This window comes from Rhinopithecus bieti, unplaced genomic scaffold (assembly GCF_001698545.2).
Source record: "Rhinopithecus bieti isolate Rb0 unplaced genomic scaffold, ASM169854v2 scaffold_19939, whole genome shotgun sequence".
NCBI lineage: Eukaryota > Metazoa > Chordata > Mammalia > Primates > Cercopithecidae > Rhinopithecus > Rhinopithecus bieti.
Window position 1 is genome coordinate 2,930,802 of NW_016810019.1, and position 19,746 is coordinate 2,950,547.

Sequence of the window (19,746 nt, forward strand, 5' to 3'; positions counted from 1 at the left end):
AAGGAAGGAAGGAAGGAAGGAAGGAAGGAAGGGGAAGGGAAGGGAAGGAAGGAAAGAAGGAAGGGAAAGAAAGAAAAAAGAAACCGTTGGAACTGCTCCCTGGGCGATCAAAGGTTGTTGCAGACTTTCTAGAATCTCAGAGACCTCAGGAGCAAAATTACAACACACTTTTCCTTTCTACTGTTCATGCCCTAAGCACACCCATGATCTGGTTTATCAACCTGCTCCTCCTTTTCTCAAGAGATAAGGTTGCAACTTCCTTGTTATATGCAAATGAAAAGAAAAGAGAATACAGCCATGGCAGTATTTTGTTAGATTTTCCTACTATTTCATGATTACTTCATTTAACCATGCCCCTGCCCCAGGGCCCGAGTCAAACGGTACAATGTGCAGCTCTTGCATTGATTGCTACCTGCCCTTCTCAAAGTCCACATGTTGTATTTTATGCAAATCTACAGATTATCTATCATTATCTAAATGCAGGTATCTGAAAAACAGCAGTAATCCTGTCTCTGAAGTTTATCAGGAAAGGAGCTTAAAACAGAACCAAATTCAGCCGGTGTTGGAACTCTCAGTCCCAGAGGGGTGTGGTTTATAGCTCACCGGCCTGCTGTTGGACTTCAGCTGTGACCCACAGAAGGACGTCAGAAACTACTCAAGACATTCACCGTGCGCCGGTCAGCACTAGCCATGACGAAGACTTCTACATGCATATACCACTTCCTTGTTCTGAGCTGGTATACTTTCCTCAATTATTACATCTCACAGGAAGGAAAAGACGAGGTGAAACCCAAAATCTTTGCAAATGGTGCAAGGTGGAAATACATGACGCTGCTTAATCTGGTAAGTCCATATGGCCATACCAGGAACCGATCCATTTCTCTAGAATATCAGTGCTGCTACACATAACATCTTTGGATTTGATTAAATATACAATTTTGTTATTTGTCTTCCTTCTTCACCATTCGTGAGTTTTGGGTTTTTCCTTTACTTAACAATGTACTCTGATAAACCCAGTTTGGAAATTATCTATAGTTACATTTTTGTGCTTTCTCATTGTTAAATGCTCTCTTGAAAAAAAAAAATCTCATCTTGGAGCTCTTTTCAGATGTGCTCAAAATTGGGGACCATGCTAATGGTTTCACCGTGGGATTAACCATAAATGCAGGAGGCATTTTGAACTTTGCTTGGGGAAGTCTGTGAAGAGAAGGCAGAGTGGCGTATGTTGTGTAGGAAGTGTAATTTCCAATGAAGGAATAATGCCATTTTACAGCACACACAGACTAACAGATTTATCTAAGAAAAGCAAACACATTTTGCCATGTTCAGCTCCCACCTCAATTTTTTATAGGTTCAGGCTCCATCTTAAAGGACAAATCACCCAACCGAATGGCAAATACACATTTTCAACTATTTAAAAACCAAGCTTATGACTTAATCCTTTCTTGTCTTCCTAACCCAGCTGACTGCATTCTGATGAAGTGTGAATGAATGGGAGAAAAGCGGATTACAAAAAATATTTGAGGAATAGGAAAAAAAAAATACTTTTAAAGTTAAAAACTAAGAATGGGGAATCATTTGGGGATGTGAATTAATATTTGAGGTTTTTGACTGAAATCTTGGGTGCCACATAAACATCTGTTTTCAGAATCGTAATCCCCATTTGACAAGCGGAGAATGTATGTGGTCAGAAACTGTGACACTCTGAAATGCTAAGGAGGTGGAAGTGGAGAGAGTTAAAATCAAAGAGGCCCGAAGTGGCTGCTTCCTCCTCACTGGTTGGTTAGTGGCCTCTTGATTTTGGCCTGAAAATTGGAACCCTGAACACAGCTCTGGTGTGTTTGAAAATTTTAAGGTGACTGCGCTGTTTCAATCATGGAATTTTATGAAAAAAAAAAAAAAAAAAAAAAAAAAAAACAGAGACAAAACAAAAAAATATTTTGTAGAACTAGGAGTACCACAGTAAACAACAACAATAACAAAAAACCACACACACATCCTTAAGTTTTGTGTCTCTATTGGCTTTCTGTGAAAAACAGTCAACTAGAAGAGACGTGTCTATAGTCAGGACTGACTTTCTAATCAAATCCAATTCCAGTATGAATGTCCTGCCTCACACTATGTGCAGCTAAGAATAGATTTATCACCACACTCATTAACCAGCTCCCTTACTTCTTTGTATACACACACACACACACATACACAACTGATCCTGACTTTTTTTTTTGGTTTTGTTTTTTTAAGATGGAGTCTTGCTCTGTCGCCCAGGCTGGAGTGCAGTGATGCAATGTTGGCTTACTGCAAGCTCTGCCTCCCGGGTTCACGCCATTCTCCTGCCTCAGCCTCCCAAGTAGCTGAGACTACAGACGCCTGCCACCACGCCTAGCTAATTTTTTTTTTTTTTTAGTAGAGACGGGGTTTCACTGTGTTAGCCAAGATGGTCTTGATCTCCTGACCTCATGATCCGCCCTGCCTCAGCCTCCCAAAGTGATGGGATTACAGGCGTGAACCACCACACCCGGCCTGATCCACACGCCCGGCCTGATCCTGACTTTTTAATTCTAGCTCACCTACATTTCCAAGAGCCCTCATTTTCCAAGAGTGAGAAAAGTCTCTTATCTTGTCAATGATACTATCATTTCCTAGTGTTAATCCCAATGTTGCTTCCCTAATTGATCCGCTACCAAATCCTATTAGTTTCTCCTTTTACCAAGTTCATCCTTTCTTCTTCAACCTTACTGTCTCTCTCATTCCAGGCTCATATTAAGCCTACCTGGATGACCATATCATCTCTTTACTGTCCTTTCACGGTCCAATCCAGCCACTCAGATTCCAAATTAATCTTCTCAAAGCACTGGCTTTGGTTTGTGTTTTATACCATGACCTGGATCGAAGCGAGGTGTCTGCTGCTCGGGAAACCTCAGTGGCTCCCTCCTGCCTCATGGACCCAATGTCGTACTCCCATTCAAGAGCTCACCTGCCCAACCAGCCTTCCGGTTGCCTCTCCCTGGGAGGCTGGTCTCTTCTGCAGTAGGGACTGCATCTCACTAGTATTGGTCCCTGGGCTTCCTGCTGTCATTTCTCTGCCCAATGTTCTCTCTATCCTTAGAAAAAAGACCTACTTACCCCTCTCCACCACATTGCTTCTTTCACGGAACTTTGGGAATCACATATACTCCCCCCAAATCTTTGCTGACCAACTCCAGCCCAAATTTCCTTTTCCTTTCTCTGATTTTCACAGCATCTCTCAGTCTCTGCTGATTCATGTACAGTATTGTTTTCTAATTCCCTCTCTCCCTGCCATGTGAGTCTTAACATTCCAATCAAACTTTGGCTCCAAAACAGAAGTATTTTTCTGCTAGGTCCTTGCCAACCCTAACCGTCTGTATTTCTACCTTAAATTCAGCACAGTGGCTGGCACAGGATACCACATATTAAAAAGCTGCAACTTGGTACGTTGACGAGACCTCAGCCTTTCTGCATCATCGAGCAGTCCCTCTCTTCTGGTATTTTCTGGCCCTCATAAATAAGCTGAGAGGGGCTTACCTGTGGTGATTTTCTTTCTGAGCTCCGTTAGGAGTCATCTTGAAAGTGCGACCTAATGAAATGCTTCCTAACTGGTGAAGATGGGTTGAGTGTATTTCAGAGGATCCATTTAATGTAGATTTCAAATATGTTGCTTAAGGTGAAATATTGGACCTGAAAATGTCTGGCTCTCGAGATCTCAAGGGCTGATTAATGGTTGTGTTTCCTAATGATTAATTAGTGTTCATTCGTGACTAATTAATTGGTGGTTGTGTTTATTAAGTCATAAAGGTCTCACAACTTGCTCTCACATTCTTCTATTTATTTTACCTCAGCTTGGGGAAGTTAGTATCCAATCCTGCTTACCGGGAAATTTACACACCTCCTCGTAAACAGCTTGAATTTCTAATTGGCTGAGTATCAGTTGTATCCCCTTCATAAGAGCAAAGCCCCCTTTGGTGCCAGCTGGCATTGTGAGCATTGCCCCAGTTCCCCTTGAAGCTATCCCAGGGGACTGGAAGGGGAGGCAGACAGGAGTTGCACTGAGCTACTCCCCTGGGGTTGGTGGTAGTAGCTAAGGTGCCACTGGGAATTGGTCAGGGTGACCCATTTCTGACTAAGGTAGGAGAGGACAGACAGGAGTCTCTGCCTAATAAGGGAGTAACTGAATTCTGAAGGGGCCACTGATTTCCCTGCTGGGAGGGAGAGGCGGTATTTCACAATGGTTACAATTATGATCTCTGGGATGGTACCTCAGTCCTGCTGCTTACTGGCCCTGAGACCCTGGGCTAGACACTTCTTTGTGTCTTTCATTTCCACATCTGTCAAATAGAAATAAAAATAGTACCTAACCATAGGGTAGCCATGGGGGAGAAATGATCTGACAGGTGGGAAGCACTCAGAATGGCATCAGCATGGTGTTAGGTGGTGGACAAAGGGGAGGATGGGGAGGTGATGGTGAACTTCTCTGGGTAGAGAAGGTGATGCAGGGGGGTGGCTTAGAACATCAGTCTCCTCACTGAGCACCTAGGTTGGCGGGGGGTGGAGGCCAGCAGGAGTCATCCACCCCCTTCCCCTTCATAGCTCCTGTTTCTGCCTCCCCGAGCTGCATGCCCTGTCTTCCCAGCTGGAGAAGGCCACTGTCAAGCCACTGCCCTCCCTGTTGTAGCTGCCCACAGGCACCAGGCAGTCCTGGTGGTAGAGTCTGCAGGCTCCAGCAGCCAGCCACGCAGAATGGGGAACCCCAGAGGCTGGGCGTGAGACCAAGGCAGTGCCATGGCTGTCCTCAAGCTGCTCAAGTTGGCTCAGATCATCCAGTGCCTGAGTCCTCCACAAATGCTGTGTCCCTTGCTCTCTGTCCAACCCAGTTCCATCCAGGGACTGTCCCTAATGCCAAGGAATATGAGCTAGGGGGTTTAGGGCAAGGCTCAGCAGCCACAGCTTGGCTCACAGAATTCATTCAGTTTAATAGGATTTCCTCTTTTTAAAGACAAACTTCCTTCTGAAACATTGTTAGAGGTGGGGCCACATAACTGGGATCTCCAGGGGAGATTCTGAGTGGGCCCCTCCCTCCCCACGCCCCCAACACCCCCTTCAACAACAGAAGCATGACCTTTCCCTCCCTTTTCATAAGTTGCCCAAGCCCCAGGCAGCTCCATCGTCATCACCCTCAACTTCTCATGATGACAACAGTGATAATACCACATAGGTCCTTGGGGATGCTGGCCTAGGGCTGGGGGAACAGAAGACCTGGGAGGCCTCTGTGGGTCTAAACTCCAAGGCAGCCTGTGAACAGTGAGAAGATGGGGTTGAATTTACAGCATGGCACCCACTTCAACACTTGGGGGACCAACCTTAAGAAATCTATGGCAATATTTATTTATTTATTTGTTTGTTTGTTTATTTATTTATTTTGAGACAGATTCTTACTCTGTTCCCCAGGCTGGAGTGCAGTGGCGCGATCTTGGCTCACTGCAACCTCTGCCTCCCGGATTCAAGCAATTCTCTTGCCTCAGCCTCCTGAGTAGCTGGGACTACAGGCATGCGCCACCACGCCTGGCTAATTTTTTTGTGTGTATTTTTTTTGTATTTTAATAGAGATAGGGTTGCACCATGTTGGCCAGGCTGGTCTCGAACTCCTGACCTTGTGATCTGCCTGCCTTGGCCTCCCAAAGTGCTGGGATTACAGGTGTGAGTCACTGCGACCAGCCCCTATGGCACTCTTCAGCTCCATAGAGTCAAATACACTTAACTATTCTGCCTCACAAAGATGCACTTCGATAGCTGAAAGGATAAGGACTGATAGAACTATGTGATAGTCACCACCAGCACCCAAAATAAAGCAGCTGTAAGTTATTAAGCAACTATGACAGCATTTTGGTAGCTTCTTTGGACACAGTATAGAGATGAGTGATTGAAGGCCTGGCTTCTGAAGCCAGAACACTGGCTGTGCTCACATGCTGTGTGATTTTGAGTGAGTTGCCTAACTTCTCTGTGCCTCAGTTTTCTCATGTGTAGTGGATACTCTGATAAGGCACCCAGATCCTCATACCTCCCCAGCACTGAGATACTCAGTCCCCAGCTTCAGAAGGAGTGTTTGCTGCCGATGGTGCAAAGCTGAGATCCCCTCCCAGAATTGCCCTCAGCAGAAGGGAGCTGCCTTGACTAAGGTTTAGGCCCCTCCCGGGGGTTGCTGCCTGCGATAACTGGCATCCAATATGGGATGCAAAGGCTGCACTCCAGGACAGCTCTGAAGGAGAAGCTCAGCTCAGAGCGCCTCAAGGGATCCGCTGATTCCATGCAACTGCACAGCACTTAGCCTCCCCGCTTCAATCCTGCTCCCTTTTTCCCTCTCGTAGATGTCCGAGAGCATTCCCCAGTGAACATCCTGCAGGCATATCTCAGAATCTCAGATTGTTTCCCACGGAACCTGACCTGCATCATGTAAAATACCAAACCTACAGAAAACGTTTCTCTCTCTCCTCTTCCTCCTCCTTCTCCTTCTCGATCATCTTCTTCCACTTCTTCTTTTCCTAATTCCAGAGAAAGACATTAACACAGAGCTTTCCCAGGCCTGTATTATGTTCTGGTACCTAACCGACAATTTCTGGTACCTAACTGACATTCCGTGAATGTCGGTGGAATGAGTGAATGACCAGAACATGGTTCTAACAGGCATGAGCCCCTTTCTAGGGAGGCCATTCCTTCATGAATGTATTTTATCCCACAGCCACCCGACTGCTGTACTGAAGCCCGTTGTCCTCAGCTATGAAACACTGGCCAAGCATTCTGGTACTTCTTTCCAACCTGTCCCTCGATACTCTTGGTCTCGTTTTTCTCTTCATTATTCCAAACTCTGTTCTGCACATTCTTTCTCCTCCTGTGTTCTTTATTTCATCCTTTAATCTCAGTTTCTTAAGTTAAATGTGCATGAATGATGATGGAAATTGTATATTCCATACGAATACAGATATACTTGGCAAAGTACCTGCTCCAAACACAACCACCGCCATTATATAAAGGGCTCATCACAGCCTCCAATTGCTGTTTTCTTCTGGTGTAGTCTCCCACTGCAAATTCTTGCGTCATTTCAAAGGAGAGAAATAAGAAAGTCCCGCCTGGCTGAGTCAGGCACAGTCCTGAGTTCAGTGTTGGATTACTTGACTCATCCAATAAGACTTGTAATGTCTTGCTCAGGAAACTTGTGGAATCTCCCTCCCTGGAATTACTTTTTAAATAGAAGAAATTCTCATTTCCTAAGGTAGTTTAAAGAGAGGAGGCTCTGGCTTAAAGGCAAGAGAATAAGCTTGATGACTTAGAAAGGCTAAGCTCCCACAATTTGAAGATTTTTGTGGGTTTGTGAAGACACACGAATGTAAAAACTAAATATCCTTTAACTGCAGTTTTTTGAATTGCATTAGTTATTTAAAAGTGTCAATTCAGCTTTGTCGCAGGTGTTAGTTTGTCAGCCAGCAACAGAAACAAAAGACAGCTAATGAACTCAGAGCAGCGGCATTTCAGGAAAAGGCACCGAACACGCAGTGGGAACAGAATTAGGGAAGAACCAGGAGAAAGGATAAATCAGGGAGCAGCAGCTCTGAAATAAACTTTGACTAAGTAGATGCCGTTACGTGTGGGCTTTTCTGGGTGCCAAAATAGTTGTGAAATGTAAATGATAGTAATTTTGTTGTAAGAGTCTTAAAAGAAGACCAGTTGTGGCGGTCATCTTTTAATGCTACTGTATAGTTTCCTAGGGCTGCCATAACAAAGTACCACAGACTGGGCTTACACAACAGAAATTGATTTTCTCATAGTTCTGGAGGCTGGAATTTGAAGATGTGGGCAAGGTCGGTTTCTCCTGAGGCCTCTGTCCTTGGCTTGCAGATGGCCACCTTCTCCCTGTGTCCTCACGTGGTCTTCCCTCTGTGTGTGTCCATAGTCCTCATCTCCTTTTCTGATAAGGACACCAGTCATAGTGAATTAGGGTGCACCATCATGACCTCATTTTAACTTCATCACCGCTTTAATACAGTCATATTCTGAGGTCCTAGAGGTTGGGATTTCGACATATGAATTTGGTGGTGGTTGGTAGGGGACATAACTCAGCCCATAACAGCTAGCATTGCCTCCCCTGATCTCTCTGTCTGTCATCGCGAGTCAAGCTCATCCTGAGTTTTATAAACATTGCATCGTCCTTGGAGGATGAGCAGACCGTTCTGGTGGGATGGGCTGATGCACACCTGTCCCTGCTGCCCTCCTGGAAGCCTCCCCATGGAGCTCCTGGCCTCGCACTCTCCGCGTGCCCGAGCTGCTCCTTGAGGCCCCTGCACACCCCAGCTCTTACAGGTTTCTTTTCCTTGGCAGCTCCCTAGTGTCTCCCTCCTGAGCCCCCACACGGGGCTTCCACACGCTTCTCATGAATTCGGACAAAGACGCCTCAATGTTGAGTAAGCTCGATGGCAACAGGGCTGCCTGGCACACACCATGGGCATCTAGAGACGCCCGTGTGCCATATGCCTGAGAAGTCACCGTGAGTTGGGGTGGAGAGGGGATTGGCAAGTTGGAGGTGTGAAGCGAGTTTTTATTGATGGAGAAGGCCCAGAGGAGCTGAGTAATGCTTTCTTTCCCCCAATCCGATTTCCACATCCTATGACTGGGAGAGGCAGGAGAAAGTCAGGAGGAGCTTGACTCATTATGACTCTAGGAAGCCCCAGCCTGAGGAGGAAAGCGGGTCACGTGGACTTCACACGCCGGGCGGAGGCGGCCTCTCCCCAGAGAAGGCAGACCTGGCCCAGGCTCAGGACAGGATTAATTGCCCTGCTGATAGAACAGCGCAGGCCTCTTCCCCTGGGCCCAAGCCCATGCCTGCTCTTCCTAACTACAGCAGCGGCCTGGCCTGCTGCGACCTGAGCAGCTGGAAGTGAAACCAGGGTGAGGTGAGGCTACTGGTGGGGGCGGGAGAGAGGAGGGAGCTTCTCCCAACTCCCTGTGCAAATGACTGCACAGCCAAATTCTGCAGCCCTGAGGGTGTGAATGTCAAAATCACCAGCAATAATGAGAAGTATTAGGGTGGCAACCTCTTCAAGCCATTTAAAGCTGTTGCCCCACCCCTCCCTGAGACACCCTCTTCTGGTTCGAAACCTCCTCCACCCCAGGGCCCATGATTTCCTGTGTTCTTGCTCTTCTACCCCCTGGTCATTCTTCAGTACCTTCGTGTCCCCTTCTTCTCCTGTCCCTTAGACAAGGACCTTGCCCTGCTGTTTGCTGCCTTCTTTTCTGTTCTCCCCTCTCTCCTCTCTCCCTTTCCTGCAATCTTGTTCCACAGGAGGGCTCAACTGCCTGCATCTCCCCAGCCCCGCCTCTCTTGAGACTGCAGGGTCTGAATTTCCAAACGGAAGTTCCTCCAGGCAGGTGGTTCTCAGCCTCAGCGGCCCGTGATTAGAATCACCTGGGAGGATTTTAAAAATCCCAATGCCTAGGCCCTAGCCCCAGACTGATTAAATTAGAATCTCTGGGGGTGGGAATCAGGCCTCAGTGTTTTGTGAAGTTGTCTTTCGTTCTCCCACCTGGAGATAATTGTCTCTCTTCTGACCTCCCACAATGCTTTATCTGAACTATGCTCAGAAACCTGATAATTTTTTTTTGTTTTGTAAAAGTCTAGCTCAAGAGCAAGACTGCTGGGTTTGGCATCTACCAGCCAGGAAGCTTTAGGAAGGTTTGTTTCCTCATTTGTAAAATGGTGGTGGGCGGGGGGTCTAATGATAGGACTTGGCTCATAAGGTCGTTATGAGAATTAAACACATATTTCAGTGCCTGGCACGTACCAAGTAATGAATAAAAGGCCGCTTTATGGTTTTGAGTAGTAAGATTTTTGAGTGCTAAACTTGTGTCTCATTCAGTGGTTCTAGAACTTTAGCCTACGTAAAGATTAAATAATCTTTTTCCATATTTAAAACCTGTATTTTATATTCTGTAAAGTGTATCTTAATAAGGTTGGCCAAAAATTTCTTGTTTTAACTTTTATTTTACATTCAAGGGTACATTTGCAGGTTTGTTATATAAGTATAGATTATTTTGTGACCCGGGTAATAAGGTTAGTACCCAATAGGTAGTTTTTCAATTTTTCCGCTCATCCCACCTGGATAAACAATCTTTAACAAGCTCTGGAGAAACTTATTAAAAAACAAACTCTTGGTCCCCATTTCCAGAGATCTTGATTCTGTAGTCTGGGATGGGATAGAGGTCCTGCATTTCTAACAAGCTCCAGGGTGATGGGTGCAACTGCTCTGACCCACCTCCGTATCCTCTCCTACCCACCCCCTCACCCCAGGAGCAGCATGTGGCTGACTTTGCTAGGTCTTTCCTAGAGTCCACAGCTCAGAGATTGTTCCCCAACAGCCACCTTGATCAATCACCAGCCCAGCATCCCAGGCTCTAGAACCTTCCTGACTTATACCCTAAAAGCAGAGTCCAGACTACCCCTCTTGTACCAGTCCAGGGCTTTTAAGGATTTGGATGGTTTCTGTCAAAAGCCTAACTTAAACCCCCGTAAACTCTATATCTTCATGACCTACCAGTCCTTAAATGAGAAACCACAGAATTGTACAAAGCAGTAAGAATGTACAAAGTTTGCCTTCCATATCATATTACTTTCTTGAAAAATACCCTCCTTCTCTTTGTCCTGGGTTTGGGGACCACACAGCACTTAGTAACCCACCAGAGCTCATGGCTTGCTCTATCCCCTTGGATGTAAATTGCTGCCGCAGCCAGATTGTCTCTGTGAGGCCTACAGGTGCCCTATTTAAGGAAGAAAGTGCACCGGCTCTTCTTCGGCTAAGCAAGGCACCATTTTGTGTGTCTTTCTTGGGAGAGCACAGAGATTCATGGTGGTGCTCTTGACCTGTTTCCAGTTTCTTTAGTGAGATTTCAGCACCAGGCATTTTTCCTAATTTTCCTTCCCAGGAAGACTCCGACTCCGTCCACCCTGTATCTGCCTCTTTGCATTTGAGCTGTTTATTTGGTTCTTCCAACCTCTGTGCCCCCAAGATATCTATCTCCTTACGTTCCCCTTTTAGGCTGACTCTTTATTTTGTTTCCATGTTAGCTCAAGTCCATTACACTAAATACTGTACACATTATTATCCCCTAAACAAATTTACTCAATCAGTCTTAGCGAGCAGGGTCAGGACCCAATGAGCTGGAAGCCGAACCCTTGAATTGGCTCTCAACCAAAACAGCTCAACAGCCACCTCCTCTCGAAGCCACATTACTTACTCCCAGAGGGATGGAGTTTTCCATCAGTGAAGAAGGTATTAATTAAAGCAAATGAAAATGCCCTCATTTGTTGTAATGGATTTAGCTCTTGCAGACCATTTTCTACGGGGTCACCTGCCTGGATGATGTGCTGAAAAGAATCAAAGGGAGAAAAGACATTAAGTTCCTAACTGCCTTCAGAGACCTGCTTTTCACCACACTGGCTTTTCCTGTATCCACAGTAAGTTACAAAGATGTATGCATAATCTTAACAGACACGTACATACGGACAAAAGCTTCTCCTGGGCAGCCAAGCTGTTTGGGAGCTCATAATAAGAAACCACACCCACTGCATTTACAACAATGTCCTATCTGAGGACTGCACCACATTGCCCAGTGGCTTTAGGAAATAGGGCACATTCGTGATCAGATTTATCATTAGCTTTTGTACCTCTGCAAAGGCTTGGCACAACGTCCTTATGGCTGTCTAATGGGGAAGTTTGAAAGACCTTTCTTAATCAAAATACAACTGAGACAACCTTGGTTCCATCAGGGTGATGGGAATGGAGAGCCCTAGGGAGGGAGGTGACTAATTTTCCCCTTTTATACATCTTGTTTCACTTGCTACAATAAGCACATGTTACTTCTGCAAGTGGAAAACCATCAAGTAATTTTGTTTTGAAAAAAGATACGAGACCTTCAAAGGTGGCACGTGGAAACGACAACCGAGGAGAGAAAGACAGCCTGGTATGGGGTACACACTGGGTACCTCATTGATGTTGCTGAGTGGATGGATGTCAGGAAGAAGTGAGACATATGCCAGGGACAGTAAGCTTGTATGCTGATGCCGTCCACATTTCTATGATATTGTTCATGTTTTCCATTCGTTAGCTAGAATGGAAACAGACAGAGATCAGGCATGCCAGCTGCCCAGCAGGGCCTATGATTAGAAATGACTACCTTCTTCTACCTGTCCTGCTTCCGATAGTACGGAGACTTCAAACGTAAATGCAAAATGCAACTCTCCAAGCACTAATGAGTTCTGTGATAACAGAGCACGGATACCTATTACTTTGCAGGATACCTCTACCTCTGCCCATGTAAAATCTTCTAATGACCAAGCTTTTTGGTTTTGGGGGGTTTTGTTTTGTTTTGTTTCGTTTTGAGACAGTCTCACTCTATTGCCCAGACTGGAGTGCAGTGGTGTGATCTCGATTCACTGAAGCCTCAACCTCCCAGGCTCCAGCGATCCTCCTGTCTCACCTTCCCAAGTAGCTGGTACTACAGGTGTGTGCTATCATACCTGGCTACGTTTTTGTATTTTTGGTAGAGACATGGTTTTGCCATGTCGCCCAGGCTGATCTCGAACTCCTGAGTTCAAGTGATCTGCCTGCCTTGACCTCCAAAAGTGCTGGGATTACAGGCAAGAACCACCAAGTCCGGCTATAGTCAAGTTTTTAAAATCAACAATAAAGTCTGTTTATTTTTTTAAGGCTTAGAAATGGAGCCTTTGAAATGTCAGAAGATAGGAAGATCAGAAGTTTAGTATTTTTTAGCTTCCTTATCTTCACGTTGACTTTGTAGCATAGAGGATTGATGCTTTGACAAGAGTCTCAAGGAGTACAAGAGGAGATCAATTCAAAGTTCTGAACACCAGGGAGATCTAACCCTCAGTCAACTAGCTTGTGCATTTTCCTGGGAGCTTGGCACTTATGGTTCTCAGCCCTCCTGCTTCCCCTCACCATGCCTATTTAGAGGGTGGACAAGGAACATGTATGACTCAAGCCACTCCATGTGCCTACTCTCAGCATTCCTGGTGAAAGTTTAGAAAAAGAAGTTATTGGTTAAAATAAATGACTAATGGTCTGGGAATCCTGTTTATTCATATCTTCTCTGCCTGCCACGATGACAAACAATTGATCTCTAACTCTCTGGCACATTGAGGAATCCCCCAGAAACAGCAGATATAGCAATGAAATGAAGGGAAGAATGCTTACTGTAGAATTTCTATAATGTATATGTTCTACATTCCTATAATGTATATGTAAGATATCTTTAAAATGGTTATCTGTTTTTATTTAGCTATGTTTCCTTGATTATCTTAGAAAGCCAAGCCTAATGATGCTATTTTTTGTGTTTTATTTTCCAGTTTGTATTTTTGGCATTCTGGATCCTCTTTCTCTACAATCGAGATCTCATTTACCCCAAGGTCCTAGATACTGTCATCCCAGTGTGGCTGAATCATGCAATGGTGAGTGAGGGGAAAATTCAGTGAACACAGAACACCAGTAGCCTCTGTACTGAAAACTCCAAAGTGCCTTATTTATGTTTCCAAATGTCTCAATTCTCAGCATCCAATTCACCCCCTCTCTCCACCCCATCACTATTTATTTAAAGGGCATATTGAAGGTACAAAGTGAACACAAACCAGTGCTATAATTACAGTGAGTCTACTGAGAACACAGGAGATGTCCAGGTGAGAGTCTGCCATGTTGCTTAGGAAGTCATTGAAAAGACACACAGTTCTGAGAGGGCAGGCCTGAAAGAGAAGCGACTTCTGCAAATATGTCATAAACTTCCAATGTATGGATGGAATCAAGCAAGCTTTAAAAAAAAGCCCACCCCAACATCCAAAGAATATCTCATAGCTGAGCAGCAGTTACTTAAGTAACACGCTTTGTCATGATTCTGCATCACAAATGGGATTAGCATTTACATATTTCTAGGAATACATTTCCATTTGGGTTTTTATTCAAGCTTGTGTTTTGGAGAGGCTGAATAGTAAACAGAGCTTGTTCTGAGATTTTTAGGTCACTGGAACCTGAATATCAGTATCAGGGACCCAGATGAGCAGGGTTGGCATGAGGTTGTCCAGGTCTCGGTTGGAGGAGGATAACTGAGTCATTGGCACAATGTGAACAAAGTAATTGTTCAAAGACCTAACTCAGCTTCTAAATACTTACAAATGTATTTCCACATCAATCAGGAGATTATAAAAAGGTCTCAGATTCTGTAAAGCTAATGACATTTAAAAACCCAGGGGATAGCCGGGCATAGCGGCGGACGCCTGTAATCCCAGCTACTCAAGAGGCTGAGGCAGGACAATTGCTTGAACCCAGGAGGCAAAGGTTACAGTGAGCCAAGAGCACACTATTGCACTTCAGCCTGGGTGACAAGAGCGAAACTCCACCCCCCCGACCCCCCTCAAAAAAAAACAGAAACAAACAAACAAAAAAAAAACGGGAAAGACACAAGGAAGTGGCATGTCAAGACTCCTCAAAGGTTCACTCACAGACTTTCTTCTACCCTCACTCTTGCCCACCTTTCCATGGTCTTAAAACTCACAAGATGACCAACTCAGAAAAACAATTCAGTCCACTAACACTGCCCCTGCCACGAGCCTCGGTCTCCAGAAAAAAACTAATTTCAGCCTGAATTTTGTGCTCAGTGAGTTATTGATGTTTGACTGACTAATAGACTACAGCTCTGAACTCTTTCAGCGTTTAGGACCAAACTATGTTAAATAAGTCTGACCTCTTAGGAACCCTCCTTCTCTCAACTTTTTCTTGTCAAACTCTTCACCTTCCCAGTTTCCCATGAATGTTAATCTGAAACACTGATGTCGTGAATATTCCTGCCTTTTTTTTTTTTTTAAGAAATGGTACTTTATATTGTACAAAGCATGTTTCTTAGGTATGGGCTCATTTAATTCACACAGCCTTCTTTAGAGAACTACTATAATCCTGATTTTTACAAATACAAAAATAAAATAAAAGCTCGGAGAGGATGAGTGATGTGCCTGAGGCCACTGAATTCATAGGAAGCACAGCTAGGATGGAAATCTGAGGCTAATGCACCCTTCATTGCCTTTTGCTACACTAAGTCCAGAACTTGTGATTCGATTTGGTTTTGTTTCATAATTCACCAGGCAGTCAAAAGGACCTCGCTTTGCTTGATCAGTATAGCAAAGTGTGAATTCTTACTTAAAAAAAAAAAAATCCCGAATCCTCATCTGTACGCTGCTAAGCCAAAATTCTAAGAAAATGAAGGGATTTGAAACTACTGGCTGAGCTAGATGTTACTAAAATAATAAAAAGGCAGAATCTTGTAAGTATCTTTTATGTGGGGCCAAATGCACCTGTCAAACACCTTCTCAAGGTTTGTGTGCTTATCTTGTAGTTTTTCTTCACAATGACTACCATCTCCCCACCCCCCACACCTTAGGGTTGATAGAAAGTTGGATTTCTTTCAAATAGTTATGATGATGGTGCCCAATATTTGTGACCTTGCTAAGTAAACAGCCATATGGATTCGTGATAATTTTGGAAGCAGAGAGCTGGATAACATACATCACATCCATGAGCTAATTAGCAAGGCAAATACTGTGCAACGGAGATCCTTAAATATTTTTGTGCCTCACAAGCTGAGGGGTGCCGTGGACCTTATCCTTTGCCCTTTGGTCATTCAAGTAACCTGAATCCCTCAGAGTAAAGGAGCAAGGGTCAAAGGAAGTGGAACAATGGTGACAAGGAGAGAAGAGGAGGAGGAAGCTACCCTAGGTCATATACAGACGTTTCTGTGTTTCTCTTAATTTGGTTGAAGAAACTCTCAACAGATCCATCTCTAGGAAAAATGTTGGTATCAGCAAAACTGGCCTTGGGTGTCCCTAACGCAGTCATCCCCAAACTTCCTGCCATCTTTTGATGTCTGCTCCAAATTAAGTGTCCTAATAACTATATCCCATCTCTGTCTTCTAGACTGTGTTCCTTGTTCTGGACATTTTCTGTCCTCACTATTAAATCTTCTTGGCCTATTGCCTCAAGGAGTGTTCTCTGCCAAGTTCTTAAATACTAGTGTGAACTCATGGTAGAAATGGCTGCTACTGTGTCAGTTTGTTAACACTTCCCACATTTTGCCAGTGCCTGTCCATGATGGTCCAAAGGAAGGACTACAATTCCGGGAAATCGCCACTATGGCAGCCAGAGTAATGATGGGCAGTCCGGCTGGACATTTGGTACTAAGTGCTTCTGTGTGGGGCTGGTCCTGTTCCCTGTATGGCTCCTTTTTCCTTTCCACAGTAGAACAATTGCCTTCCATCACCAGTGCCATGCGGTCCTGAAAACTTCTTTCGTTTCTCAACACTATCTATGTTTGCTATTTTAGCCTTAGCTTTGGAATATTTTCCCCATGGCCATTTATGATGCCGCCCCAGTTGTTATGAGTAGTATCTGTCAAAGTAAGAAATACCACTCTCCTCTTGGACACAGTGTGGTTGTAGGACCTTCATAAGTAATCAAGTCTTTGGATTGCTCCCAGCTCAACCCTTGTAGCTCATTGGAAACTTGTCATTGCAGCAGGACTATTCTAAGCGGATTGTGTCTCTAACAGACATTTTCCTGCCCTTGTTATGTATTCAGACTAAATAGAAACATCAGTGAGATATTTGCATCCACCGTGGACAGGGCACCTTAATTAAAGTAGATCAATCTGACTGTTTTAGTGCTAAACAGTTCTCCAGTCTTCATAAAACAGGGAAAGAACAGCAAAGTGTTCCTTCAGGTTTTGCCAGGAAAACATTAACTCCTCAGGTCTTATCTAAATGCCTACTAAAGATAGAATCAGAGCAGACAGATTTAAATAGCAGTAAGCGGACTCCCAGTAACTGAGAAAATTATCAAATCCTAACCGGAGGGGAGCTGGAGGACTTATTTCTCTGGAAATAAACCTAAATTCTTCAGGTTGCCCCAAAGGAGAGGTGAAATAGATCAGAGAACTCCTCAGAGCCCCTTCTATCTTTGAAAATAGTACATGATTATTGAGAATGTGTGTGCAAACTTTAACAGCTGTCAAGGATTGCATGAATATAAGGTATTCTCATGTAAAACTTAAGAATTCCCAACCAAGATCCACTGGCTTATTCTCAATCCATGATCACAGAGTCCTAGAACTAAAAAAGTTTCATTGATGTTAATGAGGGTTTCAAAACAATCTGCTATTGAGAGACAGGGCTTTCCCTGGCTCTTTAAATTGGCGCAAGTCCCAAATACAGCCACCTAGTTATTTAATATGTTGTCATTTATTCACTTGAAAAAGAGTAGTTAAGCTATGTACAAGGCCGTCTTCTAAGAGCTGAAGATGCAGCAATGAACAAGACCATCGAAAAGATCTGTCCTTGTGGACTATACACACATCCCAATGGGGAAGATAAGCAGTAAACACACAATAAATAAACAGGGTGAGAGAACAGAGTGGTGTGTGAGTGGGTGTCTGTGTGGAAAAAAAGCAGGTTTAACAGGGTACAGGGAAATTATAGTGGCCAAGGGATGCCTCTATGATGAGCTGATATTTTAATAAAAATTTGGATAGGGTGAAGGAAACAGCCACAGGACATTCTGGCAGAAGAAAGGCTCAGGCAGACAGAACAGCAAGTTTAAAAAGCCTCCAAGGAAATACTGGCATCTCTAAAAAACAAGAAGGCCAGCGTGGCTGGTTCAGAATGAGGAGGGAGGAGGTGAGAGGGTGTAGCCAGGGTTCAGATTATGCCTCATGTGACTTGCAAGGAGTTGGCATGTTATTCTGAGTATGATAGAAAAAGTCACCTCTTCAGGGACGCCTTCTTTGTACCTCCCTAACATACATATATATACTTAATAATCCATATGGCAGAAAGAAAGATAAAAGATGTTTAGCCTAAGCCGCAGGGAAGGCGTATGGATACAGAGGCTGGGGAGGTGCAAGGATTATGAACAAGGAAATCAATTGTTCCATTTAGACATGTGAGTTTGAGATACCTATTAGATAATGATGTCAACATGTGGAACAGGCAGCTGGACATACTGCTCTAGCTTGGACATGTGTAGGGTAGCTTTCTGGGATGGTGACATACATCTGATTATCTTCATTATGCAGATTGTTTTTAAAGTTAAATTTAGTAAAATCACCTAGGGAGTAGTTATGGTTAGATAAGATATTCCAGGAGACTAAGTCTTGGAATACTCCAGCCTTCAGTGGTTGGGAGAAAAGGGAGACGGATTCAGTGAAGGACACCGAGAAGGAGGTGCCAGTGAACTGGGACGAAAAACCCAATGCAGTGTAGTCTCCTGGAACTCAGTGTAAAAATATTTCAAGAAGGAGGATGTATTTTATGTCCAAAGCTGCTGAGAGGTGAATATGATGACCTTGTGAGAGGACTTGAGTCAGACCTTTCCACTGGACTTGGCAATTTGGTACTCGCTGTGACCTCTTCAAGGGCAGTTTTGAGAGTGTGTGGGGGAGAAGATAGAGCCTTGGTTATGCTCTGTCCTTATGGACTATATACACATCCCAGTGGGGAAGACAAGCAGTAAACACACAATAAATAAACAGGGTGAGAGAACAGAGTGGTGTGCTTATTGCTATTACAAATTAATGCAAATTTCATAGCTGAACACAGTACAAATGTGTTATCTTAACGTTTGGAGGTCAGAAGTTCAAAATGGGTTGCATGGGAGAAAATTCAGGTACTAGCAGAGTCGCATTCGTTCTAGAGTCTCCGGAGGAGACTGTTTCCTTACTTCTTCCAGGCAGACCACTTACCTTCCTTGGCTCATAGCTCTTTCCTCCTCCTTCAGAGCACATCACTCCAGCCTCTGCTTCCACCATCTTCACATCACCTTTTTTTCTGCCTCTGCTGTTCCCACCTCCTTCTTATAAGGATCCCTGTGATAACAATGGGCCCATCCAGATAACTCAAGTTAGCCTCTTAATCTTAAAATCCTTTATTTAATTATATCTTCAATGTCTCTTTTGCCATGCAAGGTAACATATTAACATATTCACAGGTTCCAGGGATTAGGACATAGACATCTTTGGGGACCATTATTCAGCCTCCTGTGCTATAAAATAACACCATTGAATGCAGACCTAGGTCTCTGAATTGTAACCCTTTCCACCCCAATTTCGAAAAGGCTGTCTTATACTAGGTATAGCAAAAGATTCCATTTGTTCTGTTGCATAAAAGTGGCAATAAATTATTTAAGCTCATGTAATAGTGACCTCTATTCTAAGTATTTTCTTTTTTAAAAAAAGTGTTGTGTAGTTACCTATCAATAGAAAAAGTAAGGCACTACATATATAATTTGATAGAGATTGTATGATACAGACACAAAGTGTGGTAGCAGTAGAAAAGGTAAAGCTCAGAATGGCTGGTCAGAGAAGGAGATATCAGATCTCAAAGGATGTTGATAAGTAGTGATCAGTAGGATATTGATAAAGGTGACAGAACATTGCCAAATATTGACAATGTCAAATCAGGTTTTTCCAAAAGGTTCTTCTCTTCCTCTTTCCTTCCACTTCCCCTCTCTGCCCCTGTTCCCTCAAAGAGAATTGCTGGCTAAATGTCAGTCTTCCAAGGGGCCCAACAAAGAGACTCTGCTTGGCATCTCGCTAGTGAACAGTAGGCCTCCCTTTGCAAATGTCAATGATATGAGT

General features: G+C 44.1%; 1 protein-coding gene across 2 annotated transcripts in view; it reads left to right on the forward strand.

Annotated features, from left to right (window-relative positions):
- Positions 1 to 19,746, forward strand: part of ADTRP (androgen dependent TFPI regulating protein) — a 72,704-nt gene that overhangs the window by 8,298 nt on the left and 44,660 nt on the right. For both annotated transcript variants that reach the window (XM_017891178.1, XM_017891177.1), the window contains exons 2-4: positions 484 to 843; positions 11,384 to 11,518; positions 13,427 to 13,528. In XM_017891178.1, coding sequence (XP_017746667.1) covers positions 691 to 843; positions 11,384 to 11,518; positions 13,427 to 13,528 — 390 coding nt within the window. In that variant the 5' untranslated portion in view covers positions 484 to 690. The remainder of the gene's footprint in view (positions 1 to 483; positions 844 to 11,383; positions 11,519 to 13,426; positions 13,529 to 19,746) is intronic.